Source organism: Enhydra lutris, unplaced genomic scaffold (genome assembly GCF_002288905.1).
Source record: "Enhydra lutris kenyoni isolate GAN:26980312 unplaced genomic scaffold, ASM228890v2 scaffoldscaffold42, whole genome shotgun sequence".
In the NCBI taxonomy this organism is placed as follows: Eukaryota; Metazoa; Chordata; class Mammalia; order Carnivora; family Mustelidae; genus Enhydra; species Enhydra lutris.
Genome location: NW_019154126.1, coordinates 6,593,013 through 6,615,577, shown reverse-complemented (window position 1 = coordinate 6,615,577; position 22,565 = coordinate 6,593,013). Strand labels below are relative to the sequence as shown.

General features: G+C 40.9%; 1 protein-coding gene across 6 annotated transcripts in view; it reads left to right on the top strand.

The window, feature by feature from the left end:
* The window catches only part of LOC111155505 (calcium voltage-gated channel auxiliary subunit beta 2), a 384,925-nt gene that overhangs the window by 246,611 nt on the left and 115,749 nt on the right, over positions 1 to 22,565 (top strand). For 4 of the 6 annotated variants that reach the window (XM_022515679.1, XM_022515681.1, XM_022515676.1 and 1 more), the window contains exon 3: positions 7,947 to 8,066. In XM_022515679.1, the coding sequence (XP_022371387.1) occupies positions 7,947 to 8,066 (120 nt within the window). Of the gene's footprint in view, positions 1 to 3,836; positions 3,882 to 6,833; positions 7,130 to 7,946; positions 8,067 to 22,565 lie in introns of those variants that run through there. The other 2 variants (XM_022515680.1, XM_022515678.1) reach the window with 2 other exon arrangements.

Genomic DNA, 22,565 nt, shown 5'->3' with positions numbered 1-22,565 from the left:
ACATTGTTGTCATCTATCACCATTAGTAAACATATACGAAAGGCCTAAAAACCTCCCTCAGCAGCCCTCCCCGCCTCCCTCAGCAGCCCTCCCCGCCACACACAATGTTGTGATTATGAAGGGAAGTTATTTATCCTATGCCTAAAATCCCAAACTCAAAATAACATTAAAAATGGCCATCTAGGGGTGCCTGGGTGGCTCAGTGGGTTAAGCCTCTGCCTTCGGCTCAGGGCATGATCTCAGGGTCCTGGGATCGAGCCCCGCATTGGGCTCTCTGCTCAGCAGGGAGCCTGCTTCCCCACGCCCCCCCCCCTCTATCTGCCTGCCTCTCTGCCTACTTGTGATCTCTGTTTGTCAAATAAATAAATAAAATCTTTTTCTAAAAATGGCCATCTAATTTTAACTTTTTAAAAATGGTTCTTTTTAGCGACATCAAATTTTGCAAATTTTGGGCAGGGGTTCTTCTGCGAAATACAAACAGCCACATGCCCTTCCTTTAAGGCATACTTTGGTGGTAACTGTGTTTTAATATATTGTTCTTTAAAAAAAAAAAAATCCTCTAAAAGATAGGTGAGTTAGTCATGTCTCTGATTTGTACTTTTTAGTAACTTCAGCTTCAGTGCTGAACACCAGCAACTGTTCCTGTTGATCATATACTCAGAAGATGCTTGAATTCCAGCCAGCTTCTGGCAAGATTAGATGCCAACATGGCTACCGAAGGCCAGCTTGCCAAAGTTACGTTCATTTTCAGGGAAAAGAGAGAAATTTAAATAGCTGATTTCTTGGCTTCCATTGTTTTCCTCTTCTACCTATCTACTTCCCATTGTAGATGAGTAATGAAAAGAAGGCTTTACAATTTTGAGATTCTCTGAAGGGAGGAAAATTTCACGGTAGCAGCCAACTCTTTGAATGCTTCCTTGCACAAAACAGCATTACAGTGATGAATAAGAAATTATCTATTTCTTGTTGGACCTTCATTGTGCCTTTGGGGAAGATAAAACTTGAGGTTCTGTAAAAATGTATATGCAGGGTGTGTGTGTGAGAGAGAGGGCACGCGTGCTAGGTTTAGGAAAGACAACGAAGAACTTGGAAGTCATCTTGGCATTTATGACCATTAGAAATGGCTACATGTGTTCCTGGTAAGCAGTAAAAGAGCATTTTCAATCATCAGCGTTTTCAAGTAGAAACATTAGTGGCAGGAAGGGATTGTTCTGCCTTATTTGTATCAAGTGATGCATGCATGGATCCTGAATTCAAATTTGAATTCCATTAAAAATCTGCCTCCAGGCGGCGCCTGGGTGGCTCAGTGGGTTAAAGCCTCTGCCTTCAGCTCAGGTCATGATCCCAGGGTCCTAGGATAAAACCCCCACATCAGGCTCTCTGCTCAGCAGGGAGCCTGTTTGCCTTCCTCTCTCTCTCTGCCTACCTCTCTGCCTACTTGTGATCTCTGTCAAATAAATAAATAAAATCTTTAAAAATATATATAAATAAATAAAGTAGAATAAAATCTGCCTCCCACCTCTGTTGATCATTAGCTTTGTTTGTCACCTCGGTCAGGTCACGGAACTTCTCTGTCCCTCGGTTTTCATCATCAATGACAACGGAGGTAAAAATTTAAAATTAAAGTATGTAATATTGGTGAATCAGCCCAGTGCCTAGCACAGAGTCAAAGCATTCATAAAAAATCAGCAGTTATGGGGCACCGGGTGGCTTAGTGGGTTAAAGCCTCTGCCTTCGGCTCAGTTCATGATCTCAGGGTCCTGGGATCGAGCCCCACATCATGCTCTCTGCTTGGCGGGGAGCCTGCTTCCTCCTCTCTCTCTGCCTGCCTCTGCCTACTTGTGATCTCTCTCTCTCTATGTCAAATAAATAAATAAAATCTTTAAAAAAAAATCAGCAGTTATTATTATGATCATTCATATAGATAGCCTAATCTTAATAAATTGATTGTTCTAATTATTAACATACCACTATCCGAAAAAGAGACAGACTCTTGGGAGAGAGCGCTGGATTTAGAAGGAAGAAAATCTGAGAACTCTGTTTAAGTGTCAGAAGACATGATTTTCCTCATAATGTGGACTTTACTAACAACTTAAATGTCACAGGGATAAGGAGTCTATGAGGTGATGTCCCATAAATGAGAAGGATTCGGGGTGCCTGAGTGGCTCAGTGGGTTAAAGCCTCTGCCTTCGGCTCAGGTCATGATCTCAGGGTCCTGGGATCGAGCCCCGCATTGGGCTCTCTGCTCATCGGGGAGCCTGCCTCTCTGCCTACTTGTGATCTCTCTCTCTGTCAAATAAATAAATAAAATATAAAAAAAAAAAAAAAATGAGAAGGATTCCCCAAACCCCTAATGCAGGTGTGCCTCAGTGTGTATCTACCTGCAGAATAAGAAAGAGGAGGGAATAAAGGAGGGAGAGACTGAAATTTGTCCTCTGGAAAAAGGATCATGTTAAACTACACTGATCTCTTTTCACTTCCTCAAACTGCTGAGTAAACCTTGTCCTCAGGCCTTAGGAGATGCGCTTCTGTCTTCCCACACATTGCCTTTCTCAACATTCTAAAGCTAACTTGTTTTTCGTCTTTTTCCTATGGGATATTTCAGCTTCAATAACATCTCAGAATGTTGTCTCATAACCCTAACTAAAATAGCTCCTGCTTGCCATTATTCTCTTTCTCAGCCTGTTTTGTGTTTTCTTATTGGGATTATTTTTCTGATTACTTAAAAAAAAAAAAAAATTGGTCTCCTTTTCAACTAGATTATTAGGCTCCCTGATGGGAACTTAGCTTTCATCTTTTCTATCATATTCCCAGCATTTAACTTAGAGTCAGAGCATGGTACACTTTTACAAAGTAGGAAGTACTCAGTAAATGCATGTGGTTGGGTTTTGGTTTTGCTTTGGGTAACATTTAGTCCTTTTGTCAGTACCTAGGGCAATTACAAAAAGTTTCTAAATTTCCCTGTGCTCTTGAGAAAATTGAAGCTAATATCTTAGCTTTTTTATAATCATCAAAGTTACCACACAGGGATGAACTCACATGGATTTATTACCATGACCTTGGTTAATGTTTCACATTAAGCCAAATGGGAGGCCAATCACATTTGAGAATTTCATTAATTGAATGGGTATGAATAGTAATTCCATGACATTTGCAAACCAAAGTATACATTATTCATGTAAATGTACTTCATCTCAGTGGTCTACCACTTTAAAATTTTTGGAGTCAGGGTCTTATCATTAGTGAACAGTTTATGGTTTTGTTGTAACCTCAACAATGCAGGGGTTAGCAATTCATTTTCTTAAAGATCCAGATCTCTACACAGGAAAAAAAAAAAAAAATTCTTCTGACCTGTGAAAAGAGATGACAATAGGAGAAATAGAAGAATTATCTCTGCCAGCTAATGCAAGCAGATAATACAAGATAGAACTCTTCCCATTGGTCCTTGGCCTCAGAAGTCCATCACATCTTGCTTTTTTCTGAAAGTGGGCCTGAAGAGTATGGCAGTGGGATGTCTATCTATCCCATGGCAGGTCAGGAGGAAACAATGGAAATCAAACTTGCCATTGGCTTAGCATTGACCTATACATGTGGAGGGTCATTTGAAGTCTTAAGGGATTGGGATGGAACATAGATTTATCTAGAATCAGGGTAGCCTTGGGATACTGTGAGAAATCTATTTTTCCCAAGAGCATTGCTTTCATATGAAGATTTTCTACAGAAATAGATGACCACTTTGGGATCCAAGATGCTACTCCTGTATAGGCTTATGACTCTTACCCTTTTGGCTTTAAAAGAGAAAATACAAGAAAAAGAACACTCCAGAAAAATGATGGATGCTGGAAAGATATATGATTGAAACAGAGTACAGCATCAAAAAAGCAAACTTTATAAATATAGAAAAAAGGTGTTAAAGGAAAAGGGAGACACTTTTTTTGTGTATGTATTTGGCATAAATTGGAAAAAGACAAAAACTGAAGAGTAGATAAAAAGTGTGAGTTAGGGGCACCTGGGTGGCTCAGTCAGTTCAGCATCTGACTCTTGATTTCAGCTCAGGTCATGAGCTCAGGGTTGTGAGATCGAGCCCCCAGCTCAGGTCATGAACTCAGGGTGTGGAGTCTGTTTAAGCGTCTCTCCCTCTCCCTCTGCCCCTCCCCACCACTTCCTCTCTCCCTCTCTAAAAAATTAATAAAAATTTTTTAAAAGCACGAGTTAATCCAATTTAACTAACTTTCCCATAAGCAATGCACACATATTTGGAGTAAGAGTTCTGAGGATAAAAGTGAATGATCCGGAATGAGTTTTGGTAAATGTCAAGTTGCAAGTTACATCTTGGTACTCTACAATGAGAAATGAGAATATTAAGGTGTAGAAAAGGAAATATTTGTAGCTGAACATGGGAGGTAGCTTCAAGGACAAAACTGTAAAAGACCAGCTAATCACATTGTAGCAACCCAAGAGATCCAGGGTACATCTTGTAATAACCTATTCTGGAGTTATGGAATGGCCTGCCAGCTGTTCCTGACTGAAGACTACTTGAGGCAGAATGACCCAGAAAGTCCATATGGTACCAAAGGCAAAAGCCTAATTAGATATATTACTTCTAATTGCATAAATCCACACTCCCAGAAGGAAGCAGATTAATTGTAATGCGCATGTGGGGAGGGTGACTTTCAAAAACACAAGAATTCTGGAGGCTAAAACATGTTTCTCTTTAATAGTGGTTATCTTTGGGTGGGAGAATTGAAAGTGACCGTTATTTGTGTGTCTCTCTCTGCAGTGGGTTCATGCAACTTCTGTAATGAAACAATTTTGCCATTTTGCTCTTATTAATACAGATAAAAAGAATGATGGAAGAATCGTGACTCTCTATAAGCTACATTACACATCAGTTGAGAGTCCCATCTCATATTGTACAAGAGCCAAAAGTTAATATATTGTTGCAAATATTCAAAAGATCTTTGCCAAAAGTCACTGTAGAGTTGTTAGTTTTTTGTTTTTTTTTAATGCTTTATTATTTAAACCTGGAAACAGGTCTCAACATGATTGTGCAATTAAAAGCTACATCTGATTATTAGCCAAGGACTTTTTAAATCTTATTCTGTTCAGAAGGGAAGAGGATAGCACACAATTATGTGTGTGTCCGGCTCTTCCTCTCCATATTATGGGGTTTCTTAAGGACAGAAACTTTGTATCCTCACTGAGGTGTGAACTGAACCTTCCTCAGGGTGATTGAGTTTAAAATGCCAACACTTTTGGAACACTGAAAAAAAATTAAATTAAAATTAAAAATAAATAAATAAAATGCCAACACTTGTGACAATGGGCCTGAGGCCCGTTTAGGGATAGAGTTATGCTTCCTGGTAATTTTGTACCATGCTACTCCTGCTGAGAAGCTCTCTGGGAAGATTAGGGATCCCCTAGGATATGAGTTGGTGGGGGGAAAAATACCTATGTTTCCTGTTGTGAATCTTATTGGAATAAAAAAAATGCATTTGGTATCTCCCATACATTTTACATTCATTTCACAAGAATATAAATATTCTGGTCATTGATTTATGATACCACAATTAAGGTGCATTCAATCTGTAACTTTTATTCAAAAGCCTCTATTCTACTGTATTTTCTAGGATTTACATCATGAAGATTGGTCTTAGTCCGTAGATGAAAGGTTGGGGGGAGAAAAAGTTGGGTTGGAGAGAAAAAGTAACAAAGTAACAAAGATTTTCTTAAAAAACATCTTTCATTTGCATGAGACTTTACAGAATAATCCCCTCCCCACCATGCCAAAAAAAACTGTAATTTGGAAAGCAGTGATGGAATTTTATGTTTACTTTAAGAGATCTAGAAGTGTGTATTTCTTCAGAGAACTTTAAAAATGCAATCCAATTAGTACAGAAAATTAGTATCTTCTCTTCTCAAACTTCAGTCACCTTATTTATAAGAAGAACTTGGACTAAATTATTCTGTAAATCTTAACTCGAGCTAATCAACCAACCAAGCTTTGCAATTTCTTCATAGTTACTGTTCTGAAAATTCATACTGTTATTCAGTCTACGGACTTTCTTTCAAACGGTCTCAGTTGGAGAAGCAGTTCAAAGTCATTTTGAGCTCAGTTAAACTCCTTGCTTTGAGCTGTGATTACTTTCATGTCCTAATTAAAGGGGCAAATGGGTCTCCTGCATCTTGTTTGGAAAGTCACAAACAATCAAGGGCAGGTTGATGCTCTGACTGATAAGCATCTTCATTGGTTTCTCCTGTCCAATAACGTGTGTATCATATTGCTTATATTTGAATTGTCTTAGGGCACAGGATATACTTTCTGCAGCAGGGTGATGGAAAGCGATCGTTAAATGAAAAGATTGCATGCTTTGTCTCTGGAGAATGTTTCAACTGCAATGGCTACATGACAGACATACCATGTGCCTGTTACTATAGAACTGAAAAGCCCTTTCCAGCTGTTTACACTTCGGATGCAAAATGGCAATTTGACATAGACTAACAGTGTGATGTAGGCATCTGCGTAAAAAGGCTACATATGGAGCATGCCCAGTGCGGTGAGTGCGTCCTCCGCCCTCCCCCTCCAGATCTCTGAAGATAAGGCTTGAACTTTGCACTTGCAAATGTCACTGCATACGTTTTGCACTAGGGTTTTTTTTTTTTAAAGGTTCTCTTACAACTAATTTCCTGTAACAATCCCAGAGCAGAGAATATTGAGTGTGATAAGATGCATCAAGTTTAGAACGAGTTGATGCCTGTCTTTGAATGCACTTGAAGTGTTCTTTATTTTTAAAGCAATATAAGGCATTTGGAGGGTTTTTGTTTTTTTTGGTTTTTTGGTTTTTTTGCACCCCCGCGCCCGGAATGGGAAAATAAGAATCTCCTTGGATCAGAGTCCTCCGGGGTAAGGCGTGAAAGCCCCGGAGGCAGGAAGGGACGGAGAAGAGGGGCTTGCCCAGAGCATGGATAGGAAAGGAGCCCGGGCGCTCCAGGGCTCAGCGCACACTCAGGATCTGTGCCCGGGGCTGCAGCTGCGGATGAGAAAGGCGCTGTCTGGCTAATGAAGGCCACCTGGGTCAGGCTTCTGAAAAGAGCCAAGGGAGGAAGGCTGAAGAATTCGGATATCTGTGTAAGCTCAAGGGCTTTCATCTGGGGGAGACTCTATATTGTCGTTGCTGCTGCTGTCCTTCCAGTGAGTGCTGGCAGGGGCTCCCGTGATTTAGTAATCTGAGCCTGATTGCAAGAGAGGGAGTGAGGGAGAGTCCTGTAATTTTCTGAGCTCCTTTTCCTACGTTGTTATTTATTGCCAGAGAAGCTATCCTGGGCAGGTGTTTTCTTTAGGCAGCGTTTATTAAATGTCTGTTTAAAGCTATGGGGAAAAAAAAATGTGTTGCCTGAGGATGGAGTGAAGCCGGCTGCTGTCGTCTTACAGTTTTGTCAGTGAAGGTATCAGGTGAACGGAAAGGTACCGAAGGATGCTTAATGTTAAAAGGGGAGTCGCGGCAGAGAATTGAAGTTTATAACTCGTCAGGCTTTCTTTTATGTTTTTTAGTTAGTCGTATCTTCTTCCTCGTTGTAAATACTTGATTTAGCCTGTCGTCTCTTCTTAAAGCCATCCTTGAAACCCCTCTATGCCCTTCAGCTGGGCACTGCACCACGGAGCCGGTTTAATTATAAAGGAACTTGTTCAGGCTTCCAGAAAGCATAGTCCTTGGAACCCTCAGCCTGGGGAAGGAATGGTAACTTGGTAGGCGCAACTATCCCAGGGAATGGTCTGCAAAGGAGAGCATGAGGTTTCTAGATGGCTTGCCACAAAATGGATTATTTTCTCCTCTTTTCAGGAATTTATAGCCGAGTCGAGGAAGCTAACTGCTGTGTCAATGAGACTTTTCCAATGCAAACATCATAGATGGGATCTGTTTTAAAATGCAAATTTTTCTCTCAAGGGTTCGGCAGACTCCTACACCAGCCGTCCATCCGATTCAGATGTTTCTTTGGAGGAAGATCGGGAGGCAGTGCGCAGAGAAGCAGAGCGACAGGCCCAGGCCCAGCTGGAAAAAGCAAAGGTAAAACCATTTCTCTCCTGCCAAGGTCTTTCTTTGGCATGCCAGTCGCGCCGGGTCTGAGATGGGCCACCTGTGGAAGTTTCCTTTAAAGCATATGTTTGGACTCTTACAGTGTGTCATTGTCTGATTTTAAACAAGTGCAAGAAAGGGAGTGTATTTGATTTCCTTGATAGAAAAAGGCAGGGTGATAGATAAGAGTGGTCCTGGCTTTTATCTCGTTTTATAATCCAACCAACTCATTTCTGTAGGTGGATATTTTATTTAGACACACAGAAAAGGATGCCCAGATATACAAAGGGGAAAAATCTACTTCTGGTAACAGAATGATTTCACTTCATTTTTCCAGTAAACCATTCCTCTGCCCAGAAAAACAACTTTCTTCAAGGTGATGTGTATTTTCATAGGCTTGAACAGTCTTTCCCCCAAATTTTACTCCATAGATGTTCTATAGTAATATTTTCTTATATTGAAAAAATAGATTGCGTAATGCTTTTCAAAAATAAGCCATAAAAGATTTTATCAGTTAAAAGTGTTCCTTCCCTTGGAACCTGTTCTCCATCATATAATGAAGTGTGTATCTATGGAAGGGGGACTGGAAATCAGAGATAAGATCTGTAAGTACAGTATTAACCAAGACAGTGGTTCGTTTCACTAATTATAACGATGTGAATTCTTTTTCACATGCAGTCATTCGAATGGCAACCATTTCTAAAAGCATAGATTGTCGTTCAAGTTTACGGTGTCTTGGTTATATCCTTGGGATCTGGGTAACTTGAAATGAACCCATTTCTCATGGTGGTTGGTTTTCTTTTGGGAAAAAAAAAATTGATTTGGAAAAAGAAGTACTGTGTTGATCTTGCCTAAAAAAAAAAATCAGGGGTGGCATTAGACACTCTTGCTGGCTGCTTCTTCCGAGATGAGTAAAATCTCTGTGTGTTGCTATGGGAATTGTGACTTGGAGATTCTGGCTGGAATGCATGGACGGCCCTTATGTAATATTCATGGCCTCTAGCACAGCTGCCAAAGTAGTTTGCCGAGGAACAGCCAGGAGGCCTTGACTTTTAAAAAGCAGTCTTTCCATACATCAAAACAGTGTTCTCACCTCATCCAGCAGGGCAGTCATTTCCAGATCTGACACCATCTTGACTGCAAGACAAGTCGTAAACAGCGGGAGTGGGGAGCTGATAAAGCTAGGTGTGGCCCAGTTGCCATCAACTAATCTCTTCCAGGTGTCCCCCATCTAAAACATTATGGGGAGACACTATGGATGAAGCTGGAGGACATAATGCTCTGTGAAATAAGCCAATCGCAGAGGGATGAACCCTGTGTGATTCCACTTAGAGGAGGCATCTAAAGCAGTCACACTCCTAGAAGCAGAGAGTGGTACGGTGGTTGCCAGGGGCTGGGAAGAGGAGGAAGAGGAGGAAGAGGAGGAGGAGGAAGTGGCGAGTTGCTAATCAACAGAAAGTTGCAGTTATGCAAGATGAATAAATTCGAGAGATCTGTTGTACAACGTGGTGCCTAGAGTTAGCACAACTGTATGTAGCACTTCGTATGTTAAAAGGGTAGATTGCTTGTGAAATGTTCTTACACAATTAAAAAAAATATAAAATTAATGGAGAAAAACAACAGAGGTATGCCTAGTGAAGTTTGTTGCCACATGTTTGCAGTGTAGCGAATATATGTCGAGATTGAGAATCTGAATCCTTGTATTTTGTATCGGGGTGCAAAGAAGAGTCTGGAAAAAAAAATAAGTCTGTGTTCCAGAAATAAATTTTATTTGCACTAATTTATTCATGTGATTTTCACATACCAAAATTAACCAGTTTCTCAGATTCGTATCACATGATCGTATAATCCACTGTCTTTATAGGTTTGGTTTTCAAAGTCTTTAGTTATCTGGTTGGGGAGTTTTTGTCCATAACCGTGTGTTGTAAGCCCTCAGTTAAAGTGACCCAGCTGTGTAGAAATTTTAAATATCTTTTAACCAGCATGGACCAAAATCCTGTTTCCCAAATCAAACCAGGTTCATGTTACTTGTCATACAGACTAAAAAGTTTATCATTACAAATAATGTAGAAGATGAAAGAAAAACGAAGATAATTTAAAACCAAGGCAAAACAATCAAAACGTTTTCTGTTTAATGAAAATGGTTTATTGACATCCATTTTTCTTCCTTAAAATTAGGGTTTTTTTGTTTTTTGGTTTTTTTAAAAGATTTATCTATTTATTTTAGAGAGAGCAGGAGCAGGGGGTGCGGAGGGGAAGGCAGAAAGAATCTTAAGCAGACTCAGGGCTTAAGGAGGAGCTGGACACAGGGCTCGATCTCATGACCCAGAGATCCTGACCTAGGTTGAAACCAAGAGTGGGACACTTAAACAACAGGTGCCCCATTAGGTCCATGTCTTAAACCTTTGATGTATTCAAATGAGTTACACTAGGATAGGTGAGAATTTGAATATATTCTGAAAGACCATGGAAGGACTAGGATTTAAGTGTGCTTTATGTGAAACTCATGGCTTGGTAGGTCTGGTTTATTAATTCCAGGACCTCTGAAGAAGAAATGCAAAAGAGGGGTTGGAGATGGCTTTTTAATTAGCTTATTGTTTTGTTTTGTTGTTTTTTTTTAAGAATTTATTCTTGGGGTGCCTGGGTGGCTCAGTTGTTAAACCTCTGCTTCGGCTCAGGTCATGATCCCAGGGCCCTAGGATAGGAGAGCCTTGGGCTCCCTGTTCTGCGGGATCCTGCTTCTCCCTCTCCCTCTGCCTGCTGCTTTGCCTACTTGTGCTCACTCGCGCTCTCTCTCTCTCGCTCTCTCTCTCTGTCAAACGAATAAGTATAATCTTTAAAAAAAAAAAAAAAAGATTTTATTCTTAAGTAATCTCTGCAGGCAGCGTGGGGCTTGAACTCAAGACGCTGAGATCAAGAGTCTCGTGCCCTTCTGATGGAGTCCACCGCCAGGTGCCCCTCATTAGCTTATTTTCTCCCTTCCCCTCCCACCAGGCCTTTATGTCAGTACGACTTTGTGGGCCCTATTTTAAAAGGAAGCTTTTAAAGTTTAAAAATACATGAATTCATCGTTTAATTTTAGATAGTCGAAAACACTTCGCATGACCATCTTGGAAGAATCAAAAGTTTCCCACACTTCTGTTGTAATCATTATAGATAGCATCCCTCCGGCAGGCAGACTTTCTCAGTGGGCGCTGTATCTCACTGCCCCCGCAGATCACGTGCGGTGAGATCCCTGGGAGAGGGCCTGGAATAAACCGCAGCAGCCTTTTCAGATCTTGGCCCTCTTTAAGTAAGAACGACATTACCCATTAATTGCCCTCGAGAACGGGTCTGTGAAATAAGGCGATGGGGCGAGGAATACAACTAGAGACATTGCCTTTTGAAATTAAGTGACCTACAAAAGGTTCTCTAACCAGGCACTCCGTGATTCCAGTAAAAGCCAGTACTTTTCATTATGGTTTCTCTTCAACTGGTAAACTCTACAGTGAACAAATTATGTATTAATTTTCAGACAAAGAAAGATCAGCTGACCTGATTTTTTTTTTTTTTAATTTAACTTGGTGTTTTCATCCCAAAGGTACGTTTTGTTTTGTTCCTTTTCAGTTCTGCCGCTTTGCAAATCTTGCCTTATTTAAGCTGGTGCCCTTTGATTTTTTTGCCTTCGAGACAAGTAGTACATGGACTTAATTTACTCCCAGAATTATCTTTTTTGAAAGGCCTCTTTATTGGGGTGTAATTCATTCACGCACTTAAAATATACAATTTGGTGGTTTGGGGAATATTCACAGAGGTGTGCAACCATCATTACAATCGACTTTGGAACATTTCATTGCCCCTTAAAGAAATCCCGTGTTCTGAGCTAGCACTCGAGGGCCTTTTTCCCAAGCCCCCGTCCTAGCCACTCTCCAACCTTCTGTCTCTGTAGATCTTGCATATAATTGGAATCGTGCAGTAGGTGGTCTGTTGGGACTGGCTGCCTTCATTTAGGGATGTTTTCCGCATTCACCCTGCTACAGTATATGTCAGTACCTCAGTCCTGTTTTTTGCCCAGTAATATTCCATTGTATGTATATATTTATCCATTATCGTTCTGTGGACATCTGGTTTGTTTCCACTTTGAGCTATTGTGAATAATGCTGTGATGAACATTCGCGTACAAGTTTTTGCATGAACATATGTTTCCATTTCTCGATCGTATATATCTAGGAGTGAAATTGCTGGGTCATCGGACCATCTTTTTTTTTTTTTTTTTTTTTGTTTTTTTTTTTTTTTTTTCTTTTATGTGATTATTTTTTTTTTTTTTTTTTTTTTTTTTTTTTTTTTTTTTTCGGTTAATTGAAAGAATAACTTTTTTCTTTTCGCTCTTACTCCCCAGAACTGATGCCTTCTGCTCTAGGTGCAGAGACTCAGAGTTAGGAAGTCTGACTGTGGAAGGGATTGGCACAGACTTGAAGTAGGCTCAGTGCAGTCTCCTTAGTAGAATGGATTAACGTGAAATTTTAAATTGACTGTTCTCTCATTGGTGCATAGCACCTTGGTGGGGAAATTGTATTAGGCACCGTTGGTGAGTACACAGGCTACAAGGCCAGAGCCACAAAAAAGAAATAAGCCGACTGCAGAAAGCTTTTCCTGTTTGTTTGGGGAGAAAAGTCTTGGCCTTAGATCATGTTAATAGAGTAGAAATACTATAGGGGAGTCAGGAGCATCAGGGTGGGAAGACTGCCCCCTACTGGCAGGAACAGAAAGTCCTTCCAGAATGGACACGAGTTCAGCTGAAAAATAGAAAAGTGGCCAGTGGCCTAATAAGTAATGTAAGCGAATGCCAACATAGGAAATGGCTGGCAGCAAGAAAATATGGAACCTTCTAGAGAAAGGTTTTTTTTGTTTGTTTTTTTGTGGTTTTTTTTTTGGAGATCTTGCCAACTTGCAAATGTCTTAATTCTAGCCTCACATTTAATTCCTAGTTTGGCTAATTAAAATATTCAGGTATGATGGCGGTTCTTCTTTGGAACTTAAAAAATGTGATTTTGGTGTTTCTGCCTTCCAGCACTGTTGATATGCTGACCAATGTCATTGGGGTTTTGAGGGTTTTGTTTTTTAATTTTCTGCAGTATGTCGAGGACTGCTCTGCCTTTGGTATTTTGACATTTTGCCTTGGTGCAGCTCTCATTTATCGTGCCCGGCTTCTCATTGAACATTCATTATGAAGGGCCAGTCACTTCAGTTCTGGAAAGGGACCGATTTTTATTTTGATCATTTTCCCCAGTGTATATTCCTCTTTTTTGGATTTTCTAGTTTGATGGGAGCTTTCTTTGGATTTTTTTTTTTTTCTGTCTCTCTGTTCTACGGTCTAGTCTCTCTCCATTTTACCTTCAAACCCATCCATTGAAATGTTTATATTTGACAATTTCTGATTGCCAAGAGCTTTCTTCTCTCCTCTTTTGTAGCTTCACTGTTCTTATTCCATTGCTGTAATATTTTCTCTTGCATCCCATGAGCTATTCATTTTAATTTTTCTGTACTGTCACTGTTCTTCAGACTTTTAAGATTTGGTCTTATGTTTACATACTGGAGACTGTTTTCAGAGATGTGCTTTTTGGCAGTCTACAGGGTCTTGCTCTTAAATACGTATAAAGCCCACTGGAAGTTCTAAGTGCAATAGCAAAGCTTCTTAGCTGCTCATCTTTCATAGGTGGATTGGAGGGGGACATCTTTCCTTTTGCCTGGTTCACGTTCTCAGACTAGAGTCTCCAGCCTCTTGGTACTTGATGTTCTCACGCTTTCTACTTTGTCAACTGCCACTGTCACTTTCTATAGTCTACATTTTTGTTGACTCTCCTCTCATTTCCTGTTCTTTTTGTCTGTGGGTTTATACTTTCTCAAAAAAAAAAATATTTTTAGGAAGAAGCATATGTTCAGTTGACCATGTTTTATTCCCCCATAGTCATCAGTAAACATATTGTATATAAAAGAGAAAATGTGTTTTTCCTATTGTCTTCATCCATAAAAGCCTTAGACAGTGGGAGAATCTGACCCAATTAGAAATACTCCCTGAACCAGCCTTTTCAGAAGAAAGAAGAAAAAAAAAGAACATGAATATGTGTTTTCGCCTTCAGCCTGAAGATGACCTTTTTAATTCCAAAAATGTTAAACATGTTTTTAGAAACGTGTATGATTGAGTAACTTCTGTGGGAGGTAAGGACGAAGCGTATGTATATGCCTGTATTACATACTTTCTCAAACCTATCAGAGAGACTATTAGAATCCAGAAAACATATGGCAGGTATTAAATGAGAAAGCTGCTTATAGGAAAACACCATGTTTCATGGGTAAAAACCCAGCAGAAAGTGCTCATCATAGAAAACACACGGTAGACCTTCTTAGGACGATATTTTAGGCTAAACTCATTTTCCCATCATTGATCTCAATGCTGCCTTTCAGTTTTTGCATGGAAAAATGGTCAGCTCTCCTTGGCTCATAGCAATTACCTTCCAAATAGAAGTAGGAGACTGGCTAAAAGGTCAAATCTCCAGTAGCTTGGGTTAATTTAAATACACGTTAGCTTAGATTGCCCTTTTTTCCTACCTGTAAGAAATCAAAAACTCATGCATGTGACTGGGGAGGTATAACCCTGAACACTGGTGCTTATAACCCTGCTCATCGCACTTGGTAGGTGACAGTAACAGTAACAACAGTAATGACAACATCTGTTGCAGGATCTCTGTTCAACAAACACTTGGAAAGTAGAAATGCAAAGCTCTCTATCTTCAGAGCATTTTAAAATACTTTTGAGCGGTTATGACCACGAAGTACATACAGCATTGGATGGGTGCCTGGACTGTCTTTGACATCCGAAAAAAATCCTCCTTTGTTCTCTCCACTAGCTTTAGCCACAGAGCAAACTGCTCTTGTCACCTTAAAGCCCCCACCATTTTTCCTCTGGTCCCAGTTCTCTTCTGTGCATCGCTGGCCCGCTGGCAGGTTGCCTGGTGACCAGGTGTTCTGGGATGGCCTTCGGCAGGTGTGGAGGTTGGCATCTCTGAACTTGGGGGGTTCCTTTTCCTCCTCTAGTTGGTCTCTCAGGCCTCCGCAGGCTGGTTGTCTCCTTCTCTTGCTGGTTTCAGGGCTACAAGCACACCGAGTGCGCGCAAGCCCCATTGGGAAATATTCGCGTCCTTTCTGTGTCCTGTTTGCTGAGGCCTCGTTGGTGACAGCACACCACATGGCTAAGCCCAGAGTCTGTGTGCGAGGGGATGACCCCAGGACCTGGATTCGGCTAGTGACTGGTTGCAGCCTTTTTCTGCAGAGTCTCCCATCTTTTTCTCCCTTCCCCTTCTGGAAAAAGAGATCCTCCTTACCTTCTAAGAGAAACACCGGTCTTCCTTCCCATTTTTCCCTTCCTGTTAGTGCCAGCCTTCCTTATAGCAGGTTTCGTCCCCATTTCCAGTTCGTTTCTTCCCCAGCTCTCTGAAACTCCTTTCTGTCTCTCTACTGATAGTGACTAACATCTCTCATGACCTAATGAAGCCAACTGACCTTTCATCAAGTGTTCCCTTGACTTCTCTGTAAGCCTCACCTTGTTCTTCTTCCCAACCAAGTCCCCTTTCTGCCTACAACACAAGCCTATTGCTGCTACTTCTCTGGCTCCTTTTCCGGTCTCTTTCGCTGCTGCTTTCATGGAAGTCCATCCAGCCACGTGCTCAGTGCTGGGACCTTGACCCGGTGGCTTTCATGGCGTTAGGCATGCCATTGGCTTTCAAACCGTTGGGTTCCTCGGGAGCTGCTGCAGAGGCAGAGGGGGGCCCCGGCAGGTTGTGTTCTGTGCATTCCTTCTAGAATCGGTCAAAGCAGCTCCCTCCATTCATCTGACGCACTGGGACTCCCGTGTATGTTTCACTTGAGCCAACCAGGTACCCCTCCACAAGGACTTTTAAACCACTGCTGTCTTTCCCCTTCCTGTCTTGCACTTCCCATAGCTCCTACTTTTCATCTGCAGCTCTGCCCCAACCTCTCTCCCTGGTGTTAATGATGTCACGTCCTCTTCTCTCTGGCATCCTCATCCGTTCTGCGCCCTCCCCCTCCACCACACCGTTTAAAATTGAGCTCTCCACTTTTTCTTTCAAACCCTTTCTTCTCTGCGTTTTCTGACCTCTGTCAAGGTTAACTTCATCCTCCTAAGTTAGTCCGAGGGTTGGCAATTTTCTTCTGTAAGGGGTCAGTTAGGAAGTATTTCCAGTGCCTCCAGTCTTGTGGTCTGTGTCCCAGCCTCCCAGCTCGGGGCTGCTCGGACTCCGATTCTATCGCTGTCATGGACGGGCTGCCTGACCTTTCGGCGAGCTACCTGTGAAGTTGTAGTTGCAGTGATTATTGTGTGAGCTGATACATGATACATGTCAAGCGCAGGGTTCCCATTTGGAACCACTGGTACCCATAGCTCCCACCCTCAAGTTCAGTGCCCGCTGGGGAGTCTGTATGAAAAGTTAAGAAACCACTCTTTCCATTTCTCTTTAATGAACACTGTATACTATTTGGTGGCAGTCGTATTCAAATTACTCATTTCTAACTTAGTGGTGAGTGCTGTGTGGCCAATCTGTAGGTCCAGTGACTTCAGCAACCCTGCAGCAACAGGCATGTCCTCGATCACGTGACCTTTACAGCAGCTCACCACATCAGGTCGGGTGGCATCCCATCCAACCCATGACCAAGACCCACGTCCTGTCTCCCGAACTGGACTTTGAGCCCCTTCAGAGTAAAGATGTTCTCTGTGCTTCTTCTCACTGGACTGACTCCTACCTTCATTACCAAGAGCGAGCTAACCTGCCCTTGTGCTCTTCTCACATCTTCTAACACCTGAGTACTTTAGGAATAAAATTACATATCGCTCTCTATATCTTTACAGTTATATTTATCTTGACAATCTACCTAGGCGTATGGCTAAGGGTTATAGGTTTTAAAGAGAGCCTGATTATCTAATTCAGCACTCTTTGAGTGGTTTATGGTTTTATTCACGGAAGTTCTAGAGGGCTGAAATTTGCCCACATTTAAAACTACCCTCTTGTGCAAGAACCCTTATAAGGACTGTTAACACAATATAGACTTCTGGCTATTTCAGAGCCGTAAATGGATCGGGAAGGATTATTATAAACTTTGCAGCTCAAGCTTTTTTTTCTTTTTCCTTTGAGAGCTGTAACTGAACATCTTTGTTGTATCATTATAAACACAGCTATAAATACATGATTTTTCTCCTTTTTCTTTGCCCGATTTGAATGGGGGAACACAGAAAGACCTTTCCAGGCTGCTTAAAGTTGTCATCCTCCTGCTCTACTCTTGAGTTCGGCCCCCAACAGCTAAATGAAAGATGACGGAAACTGGGAAACAGTAGAATTTATTCAGTTAGTGAACATTTGATGAGTGATTATGCTGTTGAGCTGGGAGCTAGAAGAAGGGAAATCAAAGATGTGTTAGATGTGGTTTCTCCCTCAAGAAACCCAGGGTCTAGTGATGATGCCAGATGTGTGGTCACTGGCTGAGGGTGATGTGGTAAGTGTTAAACTAGCAGCAGCATGGCTGGGTGGTGCTTTGAGGGTCCTGACCAGGTGACCCTCCGTTCCGGTGCGGGGAGAGGAAGGGCTGGAAGACACTGGGAGGCTGGTGGGATTACAGATGCCCCCATTGTTATGTGAATGTCTCCTTGGAGCACAACCTTTGTTAACCCGCAGCATGCATTCTAAGGTTAGCAGGATTGATTGCTAACCCAGGGCTCCAACAAAGGCTGTTCTTTTGGTTTAATTTTGTTGAAATCCTACTTAGTTCCAATTTACTGTGAACTAAGCACATTAAAGTTTTTTTTCTTTTGTTTTGTTTTTACCTGCTTCACCGTTTTGATGAGTACAGTGCAGTAGTGTTAACTGTGTTCCCATCGTTGTGTAACAGATCTCTAGAACTTTTTCATCTTGCAAAAATGAGATTTCTATACTTACTAGACAACGGACAGCAGCTCCTTATCCTCCCTACCCCCAGCCATTGACAACCACCATTTTACTTTGTTTTCATGATTTTGGCTACTCTAGGTACCTCAGATGAATGGAATCATACAGTATTTGTCCTTTGCTGACTGGCTTACTTTACTCAGCATGATGTCCTCAAAGTTCATGTCTAAGCAGGTGCCAGAATTTGCTTTTTTTTTTTTTTTTTTAAAGACTGAATAAGATTCCATTCTATAAATATACTGTATTTTCTTTTTTTCTTTATTTTTTATTTTTTATTAGCATATATTATTAGCCCCAGGGGTACAGGTCTGTGAATTGCCAAGTTTACACACTTCATAGCACATACCTTCCCCAATGTCCATAACCCCACCACCCTCTCCCTATCCTCCCCCCCACCCCACCCCCGCAACCCTCAGTTTGTTTTATGAGATTAAGAGTCTCTTATGGTTTTTCTCCCTCCTGATCCCATCTTGTTTCATTTATTCTTTTCCATCCCCCAAACCCCCCATGTTGCCTCTCAACTTCCTCATATCAGGAAGAGCATAGGATAATTGTCTTTCTCTGATTTATTTCACTAAGCATAATACCCTCTAGTTCCATCCACGAATATGCTGTATTTTCTTTATCAATTCATCTGTCAATAACCATTTGGGTTGCTTCTGTCTCTTGGCTATTGTGAATAATGCTGTGTTGTTGTTGTTTTTATCTTGGATTTTTTTTTTAGTGGTCTTGTTAAGCTATTCTATCAGTAATGAGTAATTAAAGGTGATATCATACAGTGTCTCAGTCCTGAGCTTTCCAGTGTTTTACTTGGCTTGATCCTTTGCCACTACTGAGTGAAGAAGGGAGGGCAGTTATAGTTACTCCACTTTATGAATGAGGAAATTGATGTGGATATAGAAGGCTCTTGCTCAAGGTCGTTGAACTCTCAAGTGGCAGAATGAGGACAAGGACCTAGGTTTTTTGGTAGGATTCTCTTACATTCTTTCACCTAATCAGTGAGCACCTCTTAGATGTAAACCAGGAACACACTAACGTTGCCTCTTTGTTTAATGTTCTGCAGGGATTAAAGGACGAACACAATATTTTTTCCTTAATGACGGAAGCAAAAAAAAGACAACCATTACAACAATTTTAAAAATAAAAATGCCACCTCTGCTTTTTTTTTTTTTTTTTTTTTTGGCTGTTGAGTTAGATAGCACAATTGGAGTTTCACAAACAAAATATTCATCTTTATTCCCACATTTTAAGTTTTGCTTTTGGTCCTTATGCCACTGATTTGGAAAGAGTACAGTTTTAAGAGAGGAATTTTCAGGATGTGTATGTGTACTCTATTCTTGGTTCAATGGAATGTGCTTCAAAATATTTAAGTAGGATCTTCCTAAAGAGAAAAGGAAAAATAACCAAATATCTAGGAAATATGTTGTAAGAAGGATGTTGAAGAAACAGTTTAAGTAGGCCAAGGGAGAAAAGATCGAACTTAACAATGAAACTATTTGAAAAGAGGTTTCCCAAGTTTCATCCTATTCCTACCAAAAAACAAAACAAAACAAAAAACCCAAAAATCAAAAACAAAAAAACAGGAAGGGTCTAAAAATCATAGCAAAAAATATAAAGTTAAATGTTAAAATTGGCTAGAGAAGGTTGAGAATATGTTGTCAAGAAAGACTAGGAAACTGCCTTAGTGATGGTTTAAAAGAAATTTTTGTACCTTAAGTGTTGCTGTTGTCTTTGTAAAAACTAAACCCTGGGGGCACCTGGCTGGCCCAGTGGGTTGAGCATCCAGCTCTTGATCTCAGGGTCCTAAATCTGAGCCCCACGGTGGATGTAACGATTACTTAAAAAAAATAAAAAGGAAACAAGATTTGAAAAAAACCACTAAACCCTCTCTTTAGGAAAGGAGATTAAGGGCTTAATTAACTGTCAATTATTTATGTTCTAGTGACTCTCTGCTAATAGTTCTTTCTACTGACACTTGCAGGAATGCCCATTGCTTTAAAACAAACCAAAAAACAAAAACAAATTAAAAAAAGTGTCCGTTCTTGAAGATTGGAGGCTGACACCATAGTTCCCTACTCTCTCAAAACCAGGCCAGGAGGAGTATTTGGCAAGAGCTGGGCAAAATGTAGGCAGTCAACTCTTCCAGTCTTTTATGCTTCTGGTTCCATTCCCTGGACCTTAAACAGTTTAACTCTCCCTTTTGTCTTCTTAAAGGAACGGTAGTCTTCCTTGGATGAATTCATAACTGGACCAATTTTAATCTTACATTGGAGTCAGCCTATATTCCTTACGGATGAAAGTCATGATACAAGTTTGTTTACAAGGCCACACAGCATCATACATTCGCCCAGAATTAAAGCCAGTCTTTGGCATATGCCACTTGCTGAATTATGCGAGTCGAGGGAGTCTGGATCATGTCACAGGTCCCCTCATGGATGTACACAATGAGTATAGAAATCATTTGAACAGGTGATGATGTTCACATGCTAAATCACTGCATTATTCATAGAACATGCGTACATTTTTGGTCACCTCCCTTGTGGTGAGCGTGATGCTAGAAGATAGGAAATGAGTAAGTCTTGCTTCCCGATCTCTAGGAGCTCCATCAAAGAGGACCTATAAATGTACCAAATCACCTTATTCATCTCCTGCCTTTGAAATGAGAGAGGGAAACTGAGCAGACTGGGGGGCAGGTTTCACAGCTCCCACGTGCACTAAGGTTTATGAACTGCCGTATATTTTGTGCCCGTTTGACCACATGCCTCAGTGATGGCATTTCAGACATAGCAGGGGTATCAGCATCCTCTTATCCAGGGGATCAAAAGTCCACTAAAGGGAGGTAGCCCAACCTTAAATATTTCATTTAAGCTTAACACATTAATAAATGTATACCCTGGCACTCATATTTTGCTACAAATCCAGGGCATGTTCTTGGAGTAGAAGTCTGATGGCTGTCTCACTGGTACCCATACAACCATGTCCAGTATAGAGTACTTGGGCATTGGAGTTTCACTCTTTCCAAAGGGCCTGGGGTTCCAGAAAATCCAAGAAGAAACGAAAAGGACTAATTAAAAACCTAGTCCTTACTTAGACCTTAAAATGGTACTCAAAATTTCTCCTAACTACCTTAGTTTTATAAAACATGAACCATTTGTTTCTAGTCTCATACTTTTTGCCAAATGTCTTAGTAAAATAAAAGGGCAAGATCTGGCACAAAACGTAGCATCTTTATAATGAAAGAGAGGACTTCGAATGATGTTTCTTTTTTCTTAAAAGAGCTTATGTCTATAAAATGTTTTGATCTTCATAAAGGTCAGTCAACTCCTAATAAACTCGAGCCCAAGAAAAACTATGAGTTCAAGTTTAAAAAAAAAAAACAACAGGGCACCTTAACATTCTTGACCCTTGAAATAATTTTTTATACTTCCCTGAAATATCTATGCTGTTTCCTTGGCTGAAAAATGTTCATTGTAACATCACCAGTAGGGGACTCTTTTTTTTTTTTTTTTTTTAAAGATTGTTTATTTATTTATTTTTTTTAACAGTGTTTCTTCACCTTTTCTGGATCACAAATGTCTTTGAATATATGATAAAATCGGTGAGCCTTCTCCAGAGAAGGAGTCCGTTTCCACGCCCTCTAGCTGGGCTGATATTTCCAAGTCTTCGCAGACCCCTGAAATCAATGCGTGTTTCCTAAAGGTTTACAAAGTACAAGAACCTTTGTTGAAAACCCAGCGGTCCTCCATGTAGAATGGCAGATGCCGCCCGAACTATGGGACATTACCCTCAGGAAGAGGCATGCTTTTGCCTTGCTCTAGATACTTGAGATTATCACATACATTTGTCTTGGAGTTTTTCTTTGAGCCATAGTGTTTAGTCTAGTGTGGAACCAGAGGTTAGGCAAATATACAATATTCCAAATACTTTGACGTGCTGTCTAGCTGTGAAGGGTGTCCTAGTTTAAACAGTTGTCAGTGGCTAGCCATGTCCAGGTTTTGTTTTGCTTTCAGCGTTTTCAATGACATGTATGAAAATGAACAAAACGGAAAGATGCTTTCTAGTTGAGCAGATCATGAGAGCTTATTTTTCTGTGGCCGGTCCTGGCTGCCTGCCTCTGTTGGCTTCCTGGTCCGTGAGCTTCTGAGCTGCTTTATCCTGTGTTAACGCCCATAAAATATAATCTGCATATTTACTCTGTTTATTCTTGCCTGGAATATCTGTTTGATTTGGACACTGACGAGCTGTTTGGAGGGGAGCCTGCCTGCAGGTTACAGAACATTAAGGCTGTCTGTTGCCTAATTGTCCTTTTCCCCCCAAGAGGAGACTGAAACCTCCTGCCATTTTTCTGGCCGTCTTGGAAAAATAATTGAAATGTTACACGTTCGCAGCAGCAGGGCTTTTCCCTGCCCGGAGCTCTAGGATTCCATTGAGAATTTCACTGTATTCAGCAACCGTGGGCTCTGGTCTGATGCGGCTCACGCTCTGTCTCACCAATCCT